Source organism: Sceloporus occidentalis, unplaced genomic scaffold (genome assembly GCF_023333645.1).
Source record: "Sceloporus occidentalis isolate IW3139 unplaced genomic scaffold, rSceOcc1.0.p SCAF_4, whole genome shotgun sequence".
NCBI classification, from domain to species: domain Eukaryota; kingdom Metazoa; phylum Chordata; class Lepidosauria; order Squamata; family Phrynosomatidae; genus Sceloporus; species Sceloporus occidentalis.
The window spans coordinates 33583348-33597655 of NW_028316984.1; the positions used below are offsets into that span (position 1 = coordinate 33583348).

General features: G+C 39.9%; 1 protein-coding gene across 2 annotated transcripts; it reads right to left on the reverse strand.

The window, feature by feature from the left end:
• Nucleotides 1-411: 411 nt before the first annotated feature.
• PJVK (pejvakin) lies at nt 412-13917 on the reverse strand. Of its 2 annotated transcripts, XM_089523255.1 has the most exons (7): nt 13893-13917; nt 11262-11436; nt 8843-9038; nt 8526-8667; nt 7539-7656; nt 3590-3685; nt 412-1374 (listed from the first exon to the last, which is right to left on the reverse strand). In XM_089523255.1, exons 3-7 carry the CDS (start codon nt 8959-8961, stop codon nt 1073-1075), a joined length of 777 nt encoding a protein of 258 aa, XP_089379381.1. In that variant the 5' UTR covers nt 8962-9038; nt 11262-11436; nt 13893-13917; the 3' UTR covers nt 412-1072. The 2 variants fall into 2 exon arrangements, with proteins under 2 accessions (XP_089379381.1, XP_089379380.1); XM_089523254.1 differs by lacking the exon at nt 13893-13917 and having other exon boundaries at nt 11262-12594.
• Between the last annotated feature and the right edge of the window lie 391 nt (nt 13918-14308).

Sequence of the window (14308 nt, forward strand, 5' to 3'; positions counted from 1 at the left end):
TTTATTTTAATTTTTTGCCTCTTTTGCACCTATGTGTGTGGTGAAGGGCTGATGGGAAGGGTCATGTTGTTATATTTTGCACCTCAACATTAAACAATTTGTTACAGGGTAACCACATGAATAAAACATAGCCCTTCTATTTTTACAAATGCACTGGCAGATAAATATTTAGCAGGAATTCTAGAAGAGCCCGGCAGTGCCAATTTTAACATGCAACTTTAAACACAGCAGGAGATAGTGCCACCTAATGGCTGTATCTTTGATGTTAAGACTATAAATATTAAACTAAATCAGCTATACAATTAAGTAAGGAGGAATAACGCTTTCCCACAAAAAGGTATGTCTTTATTATTTAAAATATATCTATTATTTTCAAATACATCAAGAGGCACTAAAAGTAGCAAGGCGTAACATTTTAAAAACAAAATTAATATGTGCAATAATAATGACAAATATAGACTAAATGGGAGAGTTAAGTGGGGAAACACTGGTAAATTCAAATTTAAACATTTATGCTGTATGAATGTCTAGCTTTTATTTCTCTGTATTTTTAACCGGAGCAAACACAAACATGTTCTTAATCTGATACTTCAATTCATTATTTATACCATTAATAAATAATTCATATATTTTCTTACCATCTTACAGTGGTCTAGTTAAGATAAACTACATTCCTTTCTTTAGACACAAGCAAATGTTTGTAGAATATTCCTTTAAAAATACAGTACAGAAATAACTTCTATACTTCAGTTGAAGTGCTAACTCAAAATTGAGTACATGTTAGCTATTCTGTCTTATGAAGTCAGAATGAATCAACAACACATTTTGAAAGATAGGCATACTTTTGTATTTAAAAATAAAATATTGCATGAAAAGCAGGAAAGTAAAGAAAATCATCTGTGGCTTCATTTTTATGCTTTTGCAATTGTAACTCACAAAAATTCTATGGCACTAACATGGCTAAACATACATAAAAGGAAGGATCCCAGCTAAGGTAGTTGCATTTAGATACCATTAAAAGTTCAGGGGCAAATAACAATCTGGATCCACCCCCAATCTGTTATTTAAAAGTTTATTTCAATCTCTTATGCCACAGGTCAAAACAAGGCACGGCATGTAGTCTTACAAATGTTTGTCCATTAAAAGAACACTCCAGGCACCCATACACTGTTTCCCTTTTGGAACTTCCCATCCCACACAGGGAACAAGGACCTTTAGGGATGTTGTTATTAAGTAAATTCACGCGTATATGAGATCCTTCTCGAAAGTAGCTTGCAGAGATATCAGTCACGCTGGCGGCCTTTTCATAGTAGTCAGTAAAAAGGTCATCTAAGTAATTATCCGGGTGAGCAATGATATCCATTACGCCCTTGTCTGTCAAAAAGCATATGAAGAGACACAAATAAGAATAAGGACGTGTTCCACTGATCAGCCAAAGAAAAAAATATATAAATCAACCTAAAATTTCTAGCAACAATCACAATCTAACATGTTAAAAAAATATCTGTAAACCACACAAGCCACTATTAGAGGCTCGTGCGTCTTACAAATATTTATTTTACATACCGAACACAGGAGGTTTTCATTACTTTTTTTAGCATACAAAATAACAGAGTTTTACATCTCATATTCTGTAAAATGGGAATTTTAAATCATCACATCTCAGAATCTGTGCTTCAAGAAAATTCTGCCACTGGTGACTGTAGAAAGAAATTATTTGGGTTTTGTTAATATTTCACATTAAGGATAAAAAGAAATCATAATGATTTCAAAATAAATATGTTTCTTCTGTAGGACTGGATCTAGAGTTTCATTTGGGGCAAAGGGAGGGAGAGATCATTTTTGTAGATTTCCACTTCACTCTATCATTCAATTCAAAAAGGTCTTCTAACCCTCTTTAATCCACAGAAAAAAATAATCTCAATTTTCTCCGGAATTTCCTGGAAAATTTGGATGAGCAGATTCACATTTGGCAGTGGAGGGAGGAACTTTTGGTAGTTGGGGACTGGCAGCCATATGATCATTTCTGTAAGGAAGTTACAATTCTCAAGAAATGGGAAGTTCCAGTTGCTCATTTACTGGTTGTTGTTTTTTAAGTGTGCTGCATTTGTGCACATAATGGGTTATCAGTATAATTGTTTATAACCTGAATTTTTATACCTGCATCTGCACACCTCTGATTAGTAAATATACAGCAAAAATCAAGTTGGCAAGGTTCCTGCTGGTAGCAGGCCAGACAACAAAAGGGGAAATGCGTGTGTTCACATGCATAATGTACAGGGAAAAAATGATAAAGTGGAGTGGCTACAGACATGTGGCCAAAAATGATTTGGAGAAATTGGCTTGTGGGCCGGCATTTTACAGTGAGGCGAACAAGCTGAATTTGCCAGTTTGCCTCGATACCCATAGTAATAGTGTAGACAAGTTTAGGGTTGTTGAAAATCTGGAAAACCCAGGGCCCATCCAGATTTTACAGTAAATGTATACAAGCCCCTAGTTATGGGATGGAAACAGCTTTGGTCACCTTGGTGGATGATCTACAAGAACTGGATAGGGCTGTGTGTCCCTGTTAATGTTGCTGGACATTTTGATGGCTTTCAGTACCATCAGCCATGGTATTCTTCTAGGCTACCACTTTGGGAAGGGACTTAGAGGTACCATCTTAGCTTTGTGTATACAATTTAACGTAATTGTCTTCACTACTGTTCCTTCTACACCAGTCTTAATATTTTGAGTGCAGCCCTATATCTGCATCAGAGTATTATACGTATGAGATCAAAACGACAAATGGATCCTAACACTAATATAAATGTAAATTCATGCTTCTTAATCATGCACAACAACATGGAGGACATATTGAAATTTCTCCTGGAGAGAAGGTAGGACATGTCCTGGAAGACATGCGATCACCCTAGGAGGGGGGAACTGTGCTTACTGTTCTTCCTCTGTCGTTAGTCCCTGTCTTGATTATTTCCCTCCCAATGTGAAGTGTGGAAAGAGTTCAAAATTCTACCAGTCCTTAAGTGCACCACTACCACGGGGAAACATTTAGGCGAGAATATGTTGGTGCATTCTGCTAGCATAACCCCAGGTTATAGAAATGGTTGTAATATTTACATGTTTATATAAGAAAGTGTACTTATATACTCCTTTGTCTTCAATGCAACTGCTGGCTTAAAGGCTTGTCTAGCATTCAGACATAGCTCTACCTCCATAACCTGAAACAATCATGAGAACAACCCAAAATGGGCACCAAAAAAACCATCCAGAATATTTCTGCTATGCTACAAGCACTAAACAGGATTTTGGCCATAAACCAGATCGGTGGTGGTCTGAACAATTTCTCTTCCATTGTAAACAGAGACTAGAAAGCTTTTGAATTCTGTAGATCCAATGTCTCTAGTCATGTCATGCCCTCCGTACTCCTGTTTCCACCTCTCCCAATATGGGAGACTGGATCTAGGGCTGGATCTGCTACTGAAGTCAAAGCTCTGTCTGATCTTTCCTATGAACTATGAGACTCCTCCCAGGGACTGCCACTCCCTCTCCAATTAATAAATGTAAAGGACATGAATTTTGAACATCATACTTCGATGAAACAGAGTATTCCTTAATCTGGTAAATGAAAATGATCTTGATGGTTCTTTTTCAAATCCTCCTTTGGATTCTGGAGTGACACAGAGTTCTAGGGGGGAAACATACATAACACAGAGAATATTTGAACAACCGATATTCCAAAGTAGCAAAATTTTAGATCAGTGTTAATGAAAACAATTATTTTATCATTTTAACAAAAAGATCAGTGGTTTTCAGACTTTGGTCCTTCAGATCTTTCGGACTTTGCCTCCCAGAGTCTGTGACCATCAGTCATGCTGGCTGCAGCTTCTAGGAGCTGAAGTCCAAAATACATAGAAGAACAAATTTTGAAAAGCACTACATTATATCACTGTTTAGAAAAGATGTCACACAGAATAAAACATTGATTGTTCATTCCACAAGCGAGAATTTGGACTGGAAGCAAATTTTCATGCCCTGACTCCTTGACTGCTTTAGAAATCCGAACAGACATCATCACAGTCATGCAAATCTGGATAGATAAAACTCAACCACCATCAGCTTGCATTGTATGCAAAGAGGTCCACAAAATTCCTTTCTGTCTAGCACGGCAGATGTAATCACATGTCCCTGTCCTTCCTCTTGGTTTACTAGTCACACACAATACAAAAGTTGCATATTACAGCTTCTGTATTGCTGCCAAAAAGGGCAACTATAAAAATTATGGAGTTTATCACATGGGGTTTTTCCCGTGCTGAAACGGGATTTAAAATAGGGAAATCCCGCAAAGCAGGATCATTTTCACACAATGTTGTGGGCATTGAGCATTAATGGGAAAATAAACTGCACAGAACATGGACAAATTCTCCCAAAAGTAAAAATGGCAGATTTTGTCCACTTTCTGTGCAGTTTACATTCACGTTAATGCTCAAAGCGCCTCATGAGCATTAAAACGATCCCACTTTTGCAGGATTTTTCCTGGATTTAAATCCTGTTTTTGCACAGGATTTGGGCGGGATACAGACGGGCAAAAAGGGGTGTATTCATGACGTCATGAAGGTAGAGCCTTCAGACGGGCCTTACCTGAATGCCGCCATGAACACGCCCCCCGCACGCCCCAAGCGGGAAGAAGCGGCATTAAAAAGGTGCTGCTTTTCTCCGCTTCTTTTCCGTTTGATGCGCAGCTGTGCAGCTCCGTCTGTAAGCTGTTGCACCGGTACGCCAGAATTGCTACGCCGCTAATTTAAGTTGCCCATTTAAAAGCGCCGTGTCTGCTGCGTCGCATAATGAGTCGGGGTCCTGGAACATGCGCAGTTTGCAGTCAGGCTTTAATTGCAGCGTCAGCTGCCATGCAGGTGTGGAAGCTGCAGCACAGCTGCAGCGCATTTTAAGACTCCTAACCCTAACCCTAACCCTAGAGCAACATGTACGCATGCGCTGCTTGGAAAGTTTGGACTTTAAAGTGAACCCCTACACACATTCCTGTGCCATTTTCACCTAACAATAAAAAACGCTAAAACTGTAAATATTTACATATATACAAGGGAGGTGATGGGGGATGGCAGGGGGACAGCGGTGGCAGCGGAGACAGCTGTAGCTGTGCATTGCAGATTCAGCAGGAGCGCGGGGACCAAAGGAGAGGAGGCATCTATGATGCTGGTGACACTGGCAAAGTGCAAGCGGACAAGGATGCCAACACCAGCTGATCACCAGCTGGCAGGAGACCACCATTGTTCTTGGGCAGAGCGGGGGGGAGAAAGTTTTAAAGGGGCTTGGGCACTTTAAATGTGCCCATAGGCTTTCTGCCGCCGCTGCTTAGCGCTGCAGCTGCGCAGCTGTGCACCCGCCAGCCGGCAAAAGAAAAAAAAAGCCCGTTTTTGGCCGCCCGTGCAGAAGCTGCCTCTCTCTTTGCAGCGTCCTCCGAGGTGGCGGTTTGGAAACTCCAGGTCTGAAACGGCCCCAGGTGAGGCGTCTTCACTGCCCCCCATGTGGAAGCCCCATCTCCTGAGCCACGCCCCCGGGGCGGGCGGTCTGGAGGCTCCGTAATCAGCAGAATACACCTCCAAGACGTCTTCCCCTGCCCGTCTGTATCCCGCCTTAGACACTCAGCCTCCCATGTGATAAACTTCTGTGTGTTTAAGGCAACATTATGTCATGTTTGTTGTGTGCCTTCCAGTTGTTTCTGACTTATGGCAACCTTAAGGCAGCCCATCATAGGGTTTTCTTGGCAAGATTTGTTCAGAGGATTTTTGCCAGTGCCTCCTTCTGAGGCTGAAAGAGTGACTTGCCTAAAGTCATCCGGTGGGTTTCCATGGCTAAGCGGGAATTCGAAACCCGGTCTCTAGAGTTATAGTCCAACGCTCAAACCACCACACCATGCTGGCTTTCCATTATGTCATGTACTGTATGTTTATTTCACACAACTTGGTTGGATCTAAATTGAGGTGTGTTGAGCTGGTTAGGGGGACAGGACTTCCCTGCCTCTTCCACCCAGTTATTTCTTCAGCCCCTGCAGCAGAGAAGAGAGTCCTGAAAACTGGGGTGGGTGGGTAAGTGAAAACAGCACTTACTGGGAGTGAAGCCCTTATACCAGCTCAAAGCAGCTTCTGGATCCAACCCATTCATCTTAAATGATTTGTCATTTGGTTAGGATTTAACTCCAGCCCTGACATAGCAGAGAAATGAGAACACTGAAATAGGCTCCTTTCTGCCTGCAGAATGCTACCTCTATATTCAGAGAAGATTGTTTGGGATGGGAAATCATGTGGTACACAACTGATTTAGAAATCCAAATCTGGGGGTTATTTAGAAATGTAAAAGAAAGATATATTCTGAAAGAAGTATGAGGTCTGTTTTGAAGAGGGAAACACAGGGGAGGGGTCGTAAACAAATATGTCTGTATGTATATGGAAGTATTTGTTGTGTATGGAGATGTTTGTAAATCTTATGTGTGTTTTTTGTTTTTCCTTTTTTTACATTCTTTTTCTTGTCCTGAATGTGTGTTAGAAACTTTAATAAAAATTATATTTACAGAAACCCACCCTAATCACAGTGAAAGGTATATCTTCATTGACATGGCTGAATGCCAGATTTTCATTTACATAAGTCAATTTCATCTGCATCTCAATGTGCAAATTTTGTGAGTTATATTGTGTATTTGTGTGTCTTTCTTATTATTATATATTCATGGTTAATTCTGGCAGCCTATTAAAAACTGTATAAGAGCTGCACTATGTCAAATAAAGTTTATTTGTTTCCTATTTCACTCTCCTATGACAGGCATGGGCACGTAGTACCCTCAAGATGTTGCTGAACTGTAGCTTTCATTAACCCTAACCGGCATAGCTAATGGAGAGGGGCAATGGTAAACATAGTACAACCACATCTGGAAAACCATAAATTGCCCTTTCCTATCTCATCATATCTTTTACTTATTTTACAGCAGCACATATGACAATATGTCTAAATACCCTGAAAGCATCACATTCCATCTGATTTTAGAAGTTAAGAACAGTTAGAACTTGGATAGGGGACTACCAAAGAATGCCAGCTGCTGCAGATTATATTTCAGAGGAAGGGAATAGCACACTGAACTGCTAGTCCAGTGGCTTCTGTATATGGAATGGGGAAAGGGCACCATGTTTGCCTCAGACAGTAAAATTTCTTGCACCAACCTTGACAGGACTGGGAGAGGTTTCGTCTTCTCTCACCCAGGAACTGCTTTTGTTCTAAAAAATATCCCTCACTCCCATGTTTTCACTCACTAGTACATCCTGTTCTCTATCATATCTGAAGCTGCTGATGAAAGCTATTGTTTGTCTTGTAGTACAGACAAGGATGTAAGGCTACTATGGTGAAGAATGCATATAATTTTACAAAAATTTTGATTGTACACCTAAATCTAAAAATAAACCAATAAATACATTTTATAGCAATACAGAAATCATGATCCGGGGGAGGGGGGGGGGAATCAGACTACTTACCAAAATTACCATCCAAATAGATGTAAAGTTCAAATACACTAAATGCAATAGTTGTGTGTGCAGGAAAGACAATAGCTTTGTCACGTCCCTTGTAGTTATGATCATCAATAATATGAAACTATTTTGGAAAGAAGAAAATAGAATTAACTTCTGAGTTGAAAGTTAAAGCCTTTCAAATAAGAATACTCTAAGTAGCTGTTGGGAAACATAACAGGTGGTATGACACTTTTTAATCTTAAAGCCAGATTGACTCTATGAAGAAGAATGATTATTATTCTTATTAATGAGGAGAAATAATTCATTTGTTTACAGCAGTATTAAAAATGCCCTTCAAAACTTGCACCTCAGGTTAAGCTGTTCCATAAATCTTTGGACACACAAAAGCATGTGTTCCACTGCTTATGGGACTTCTGCTAAAATTCATTAGCTGGTTCATCAGTGAAAAACCAATGTGCACACAGACCACTTATTCTGTCCATTGACATGATGAGGGCAGTGCAAGAAGACAGACGATACTGTATATGTGTATCAGAGCCTGCTCACTAAAAGCACATTGATCGATTGTGCTTAAATGAATGAAGTTCTATCAGTGGGATAGTACGAAAACCTTTGAGCTGAATAGAATCTGGTCAGGTGAATGAAATTTATATATGCTGCCAAAAAATAAAAATCCTCACAAAAATTGTGTATACGTACTCTATTATTATTCCAGCTACGTGCATTGGACCGAGATATTACAGCAACAAAATTAGTGGCTTTTGTAGGGCACTAACTTTTGTTTTGTTTGGAAATGACTTTCTCATTCATGGTCCCTGGTCTTTTAGCAGAAGGTGGTTTGTTTATACCAACATTCCTGCAATTCGGCATCTTCCCAATGAGCTGGACCATATCCCATCACTACCAACCACCATGCTGGTTATTTGTGCTTAAACTGATAGATAAACTGTCTGTTATACCTACAAAGCATTGTTAAGCATGTTCACTCACCCTCATTGTGTCCCCTCTCATGCCAGCATGCACAGAGAGCGAACACTGCCGTGTTGTTCTGATACTTTCCATGACCACACAAAGAACCGTCTTCTTACTTTCTCGTGACTGGCGGACAAGGCAATGGTCAAAATTCATTTTTCTAAAATAAAGGGAGAAATAGCCCACAGAGTCTTGTGTTGTTGCTATATATGCAACTTTAAAACCAACTAAATCTTGCATTTGCAAAATGTTCATATATTATTTCATTTGTATAAAGTACATCTGTAGAAGTAGTAAGTAAATAACAGCAAAATAACTAAAATGACAATACTAACCTATTAGTCACTTCTCTGAGTAACGTTGGTACCTCTACTTCATGTTTAGTTACAATTCCAAATGAAGCTTTCACTGCGAGGGAATCTGATCCAGCAATATTGACTCCAGCAGAGTTCATGATGTGATTTCCTCGTCTGCCATTCAGTGCTACATCTGATTTGTCTTCATAATTCAGTAACTGGTAAGATGAAATACCTAAGGGAAAGGGATTGCTTGGTAAAAAAAACCAAAAAGTTCTAACGTTCATAGACATTGTGTTGCCAAGACATTGTGTTGCCTAAGACAAAGAACAAGATAGCACTCTATACTCCTCCACATCATTCAGAGGCTACTTGAAGTACTTAATTTCATTTGAACACGATAACACAAAAGTACATTCTACCACACTTGAAGGCAGCAGATTTATTGAAGACTGGAGTAGGGAAAATGTAACCCATAGGCTCCATACAACCGATAATTGTCTTTTATTTTATGGCTCTTCAAGTCCCCACCAAGCCCCTCAAAACTCACACACTCCATTAAAAAAAAGGATGAAAAATAACCTTCCATATGCACTAAATACTGCCTGCAACAGTTTTACAATGCCATCCCCTCATTCCAATCTAAAATGTACTTTTGTTGTTACTGTAGTGTGCCGCCAAGTCATTTTTGACTTATAATGACCCTATCATAGGGTTTTCTTGGCAAAGTTTATTCAGAGGGGGTTTGCCATTGCCATCCTCTGAGTCTGAGAGAGTGTGACTTGCCCAAGGTCACCCAGTAGGTTTTCATGCTTCAGCAGGGAATCAAACCGTGATCTCCAGAGTTGTAGTCCAATACACAAACTACTACTCTTGAAAATCATCTAGGAGAGGGGGAAACAGTAGTGTGAACCAGAAATAGACTTCTGGTTATTTCAGGACTGCATTTTCAGCCAGTTTTCAGATGGCAAAGCACTAGAACTGGATTTTTGTGGGTTTTTCGGGCTATGTGGCCATGTTCTAGAAGAGTTTCTTCCTGACGTTTCGCCAGCATCACCAGTTAATGTGGTGTCAAATTGTATTAGATGGATCCTTTGTTTAAAAATAGATTATTATAAATTAGAGACCCCAGAACACTTTTTAAGGTAGAGGGATCTCGAGATTGGCAGACAGGTCATTTTGGGTACTTGCATGTATGTTTTTACAAAACAAGAATACAGGGAACAGCAACAACAACTGCTAAAGCAATTACAAATGTCACTTCCACAAAATCAGAAATGAATTATTTATAAAATGGTTTAAAGTGTAAAATTAATACATCAATGAAAGGAAAATACATCAAGGAAGGGGGAAAGATACTTTAACTGGTAATTCTTCAGGGGGCCCAACTCTACACAGGTGTCTTGGTGGTCCTATTCATTGGTACATGTTCATTTCAGGGTGGCTCAGATCCCCTAGTCTACCCTTAGCTTCCTTCTCTAAGGTCCATGCCCCAGATTACCTTTGCATTTAAAAAGAAAAAGAAAATGTACAGTTTTGTTTATTGTCTGTTATAGGACTGAATACACTAAGGAAGTCTGTACTAGGGATGGATCCCTCAATCTGTTATTGGACTACATTTCCCATCAGCTCCTGACAGCCTGACCAATAGTGAGAGATGTTGGGAGAAGCATTTCATCAACATCTGGAGGATCCTAGTTTCTCCACTCATGGCAGATACCAACACTGTAGCCATCAGACTATGGCCTGCAGAATACTGTTGCATAAAGCCTGCAAAGTATATTTTCTTTGAGCAGTTCCCAGAGGCTGCAATGACATGAGTGTGGAGAACCTTTACTGTGTCAGTGAGATTTTATTTAAATTGAAATAATGACTCTGAGCAGCTACATATTTCACATGAAATGAGAGATATGGAAATGATGCTGTGATACAATGATCTCACCTTTCTTTGTGACAATGAATATTTCACCACATTGAAATAAAAGTTATGCTACGAGCACTATGGCTGCAAACCTAAGAACACTTACTAAGAAGTAAGACCTATTGTGTTCACTAGTATTCACTTCTAAATTGACATATCTGGATCACCCTGCAAGTAAGTGACTTGAGTTATATAATAAATGTATTTATTATTATTATTTTTTGCACTGTGCAGATTACACAAAACACTGGACTAACTTTTCAATACTACCGTATACTGGAAAATATTCAATACACTATTAATTTTAACTCCTAAACAGCATTCCTATATTTCCAATATTTTATCAAATGTAATTTTTTTATCATGCTTGTCGATGCATGCTATTTGTTTTCTCCTTCTTTAGGACAGTTTTGGCATTAAAAAAAAACACAACCAGACATCATTCTTTTTTGCAGTTACTCAGCAAAGCTATATCTCTGAAAATTAGGAAATAATCTTTGTTTAAATTTTTGAAGAACTTTAAAAAAAACACCTTACCAGCTGAAATTTCTTTTTCTCCTTGAAGAATGTCTTTTAAGCTGAATGGTGTTGAAATAAATCTTGATCTTCCTGAAAGAAAACAGCTTTTTCTCTTGATGACAAGACTGAGCGGCTGGTATTTATCTGCTTCGCTCAGACTACGAACAGGAACCAGTCGACCTCCATCACCAACCTGCTTAACAAAACTTTTGGTAGCAGCAGCAAACATATTACGCATAGACAATTTCTTTGGAAAAAACACCCCTCTTCTCAATTGCAGTGCACAAATCATACGGCCATATTTTGAAAAGAAATCTTCTTAACTCTTCCAAATTGACTAATTCAGAACAAAAAACTCCCTTGTACTAAAGCTTGCTACATTTAACTGGTAGGGAAGTATTGCCATTGTTGTTATCATCCAGCTCCTCCGGTATATTATCCAGGAACTCTTTTTCATTGTTCAGCCATGTCGAAAATAATTAATAATAAATTAACAATGAAAAGTGATAGGGCCGTGTTCACCTGTATTAGAGTCATACCTTAGCGTAGTGTCTTCCTAGCTTCCACATTACTTTAACATAGTGTTGAAAATCCCCTGTAAAAATCTACAGTAACATACAGTAGAAATAACTGATTGGATTAATTTATCCACTGTAAACCCAGCATGGTTTTTTAAAAATGCTTTAGGATTTATTCAGCTCAAGCTTATCTCAGCAGTTGATCTGCATAACTTTGAGCCTTCATAACATGACAGTCTAGTCTAGAAGAAATTCTAAGACACAGTCAAAACCAATTATTTGAACGATATATGAGAGAGTCAGCATCTTAATTTAATTCATTGGAACATTTTTCTTACGCAGTCTTTTAACACCATTAAAACAAGGTTAATTGATCTTTCGGGCCTAAATCCAATTGCTGGTCTCAACAAGACTCACCGAATCAACTGCTAAAAGGTTACTTAACAGTTATATACCATATACTGTATAGCGGTACTCAACTAAAAATCAAATCATGTATAGCTCAAGGGCAGGTCTGGGGGCCAAAATTATGGATTTTGATATGACCCATAGATAAGTTGAGGGTAAAACACAGGGGCACATAACAAAGAATTCAAAGATATAGCCATGTTAGTCTGTAGAATCAGTATGTAGAGAGATCTTGTACTACCTTTGAGACTTAGGGGCTGTGAATACAGCCCTGAAGGGGTGGCCTCCAGCTGCCCCTTTTACAGCCAGATTGGGGCCGCAGCAACTGCATGCCGCAGCCCTGAGCTGGCCTTTTCAGGGTGTAAAAAGGAGACACGAAAAGCAAGTCCTTTTTGCACACTGTAAAGGGTGCCATAGCTGTGGTGCCACAGTTTTATGCCAGAGGAGCACTGTCACTCTACACGCCATGTGGTGTGGCATGGCGTTACAGCACCCTTGGGGCAAAGCCGGATTGTACATTGTGTAGATGCTATATGCCCCAACTCCACCCTCCAGCTGACCTTTCAGGCCAGTCTGTACAGGGCCTAACTGAAAGAAAGAAGAAGAACGTGAAGGACAAAGCAAAGGAAAACAGCCAAAGAATTTACAGAATTCTGGCAGGGATAACTATTTATGCTGACCCTGTAGGCTCCATGGATGAGGAAGGAACTACAGTAAACCATGTCTGTGCAATGTATGAGGGAGGTGACTAGACAGAGGTGTGGGGCTAAGAAAACTCACACATGACATGTCAACAAGGAGGAAAAGGCAAAGTAAAGAAAATGGTGACTGTGGGACTCTTCAGACTGCAGCCACCACTTTCCACACCGGATCAGAGCTGTGGCAACCTTATGCCACAGCCCTAATCTGGCCTTCCGAGGGTACAAAAAGGAGCTGCAAAAAGCTATTCCTTTTTGCACCCACAAAAGGGCACCATAACTGCATTACCACAGCTATATGGCGCTCCTTTGGCACTGTGCCAGATTGGGGCTGTAGTGTGTGGTTGCCATGGCCCCAATTTGGCTGAAACAGAGGCGGTTGCATGTAGCATTCCCGCTGGCAAGCCCTGGGATTGCGACCCCCTCCCAGGATAGCAATGCTCATCAAGATTGAGATGTGGCAGTTCTGCTGGCAGACCACAGAACTGTGACCCTCTCTCAAGATAACAATGCTTTATCCATAATTAGATAGATAAGCCCATGTTGATTCGGTTGGCTTAGCTGGTCTCCATATCCTGCTTCCTTGCCTCGAAAGCACGCACCAAGCATGCACTGATCACGCACCTGTCATGCCAGTCAGATGACCTAGGAGCAAGGCTATCATCAATGATTGTAAGGAATACAATGGACGGAAGTAAGCAGGATGACAATAAAAAGGGCTGGCCAGAACCTGGCCAGCTAAGCTTGTGCACCCCCATTCCTGTCTCTGCGTCTCTTTGCCGCGACAGTTGCATGCTACCCCTTTGGGGCTGTCTGTACAACCCCTGAGCTGTCACCTTTTGTCACTCTACTCAGAAAAGGGAATGCTTCCTTTTTTGATAAGATTTCAAATACAGTATTTACATTGATCCATGGATGATGATGATAATAATAATGTTCCGGGGGAGCTGTGTTGGCCATTTAAGAAATCCAGAGAAAAATCCATCTGTGATACCTTTATTGGCCAACTGAAATGCACAATATACCTGTGTCAAGCTTTTGAAGCTCCATGGGCTTCTTCATCAGGCAAGATGTTACAAACCAAACAGGAGAAAACTAACATCTCCAGTTGTTTGGGGGTTTTTTTCTCATTTGGTTTGTAACATCTTTTCTGATGAAGCCCATAGAGCTTTTGAAAGCTTGCAACAAGTATATTGTGCGCTTTGGTTGGTCAATAAAGGTATCACTGGGGGATTTGTGTTTTGTTTAGCTTTTATTGGATCGTGTCCTCCATTTTGAGCTTGACTCAGAAGCATTGATTTACACATATATGAATGTGGATTTTTTTAAACCTTTTATTGGGTCATGTCCTCCATTTTGAGCATGACTCAGAAGCATGGATTTATACATATATGTGTGCACATACTTTTTAAACCTTTTCTTGGGTTGTGTCCTGTATTTT

What these genes read in the sequence shown, in the direction of transcription:
- PJVK (XM_089523254.1), bottom strand. Translation starts at nt 11,535, where the DNA reads ATGATTTGTGCACTGCAATTGAGAAGAGGGGTGTTTTTTCCAAAGAAA. An exon ending in AGAAAAAGAAATTTCAGCTG is followed by an intron (nt 9,039 to 11,261) that starts GTAAGGTGTTTT and finishes CCTTTCCCTTAG; the next exon opens with GTATTTCATCTTACCAGTTA. An exon ending in CTCAGAGAAGTGACTAATAG is followed by an intron (nt 8,668 to 8,842) that starts GTTAGTATTGTC and finishes CCTTTATTTTAG; the next exon opens with AAAAATGAATTTTGACCATT.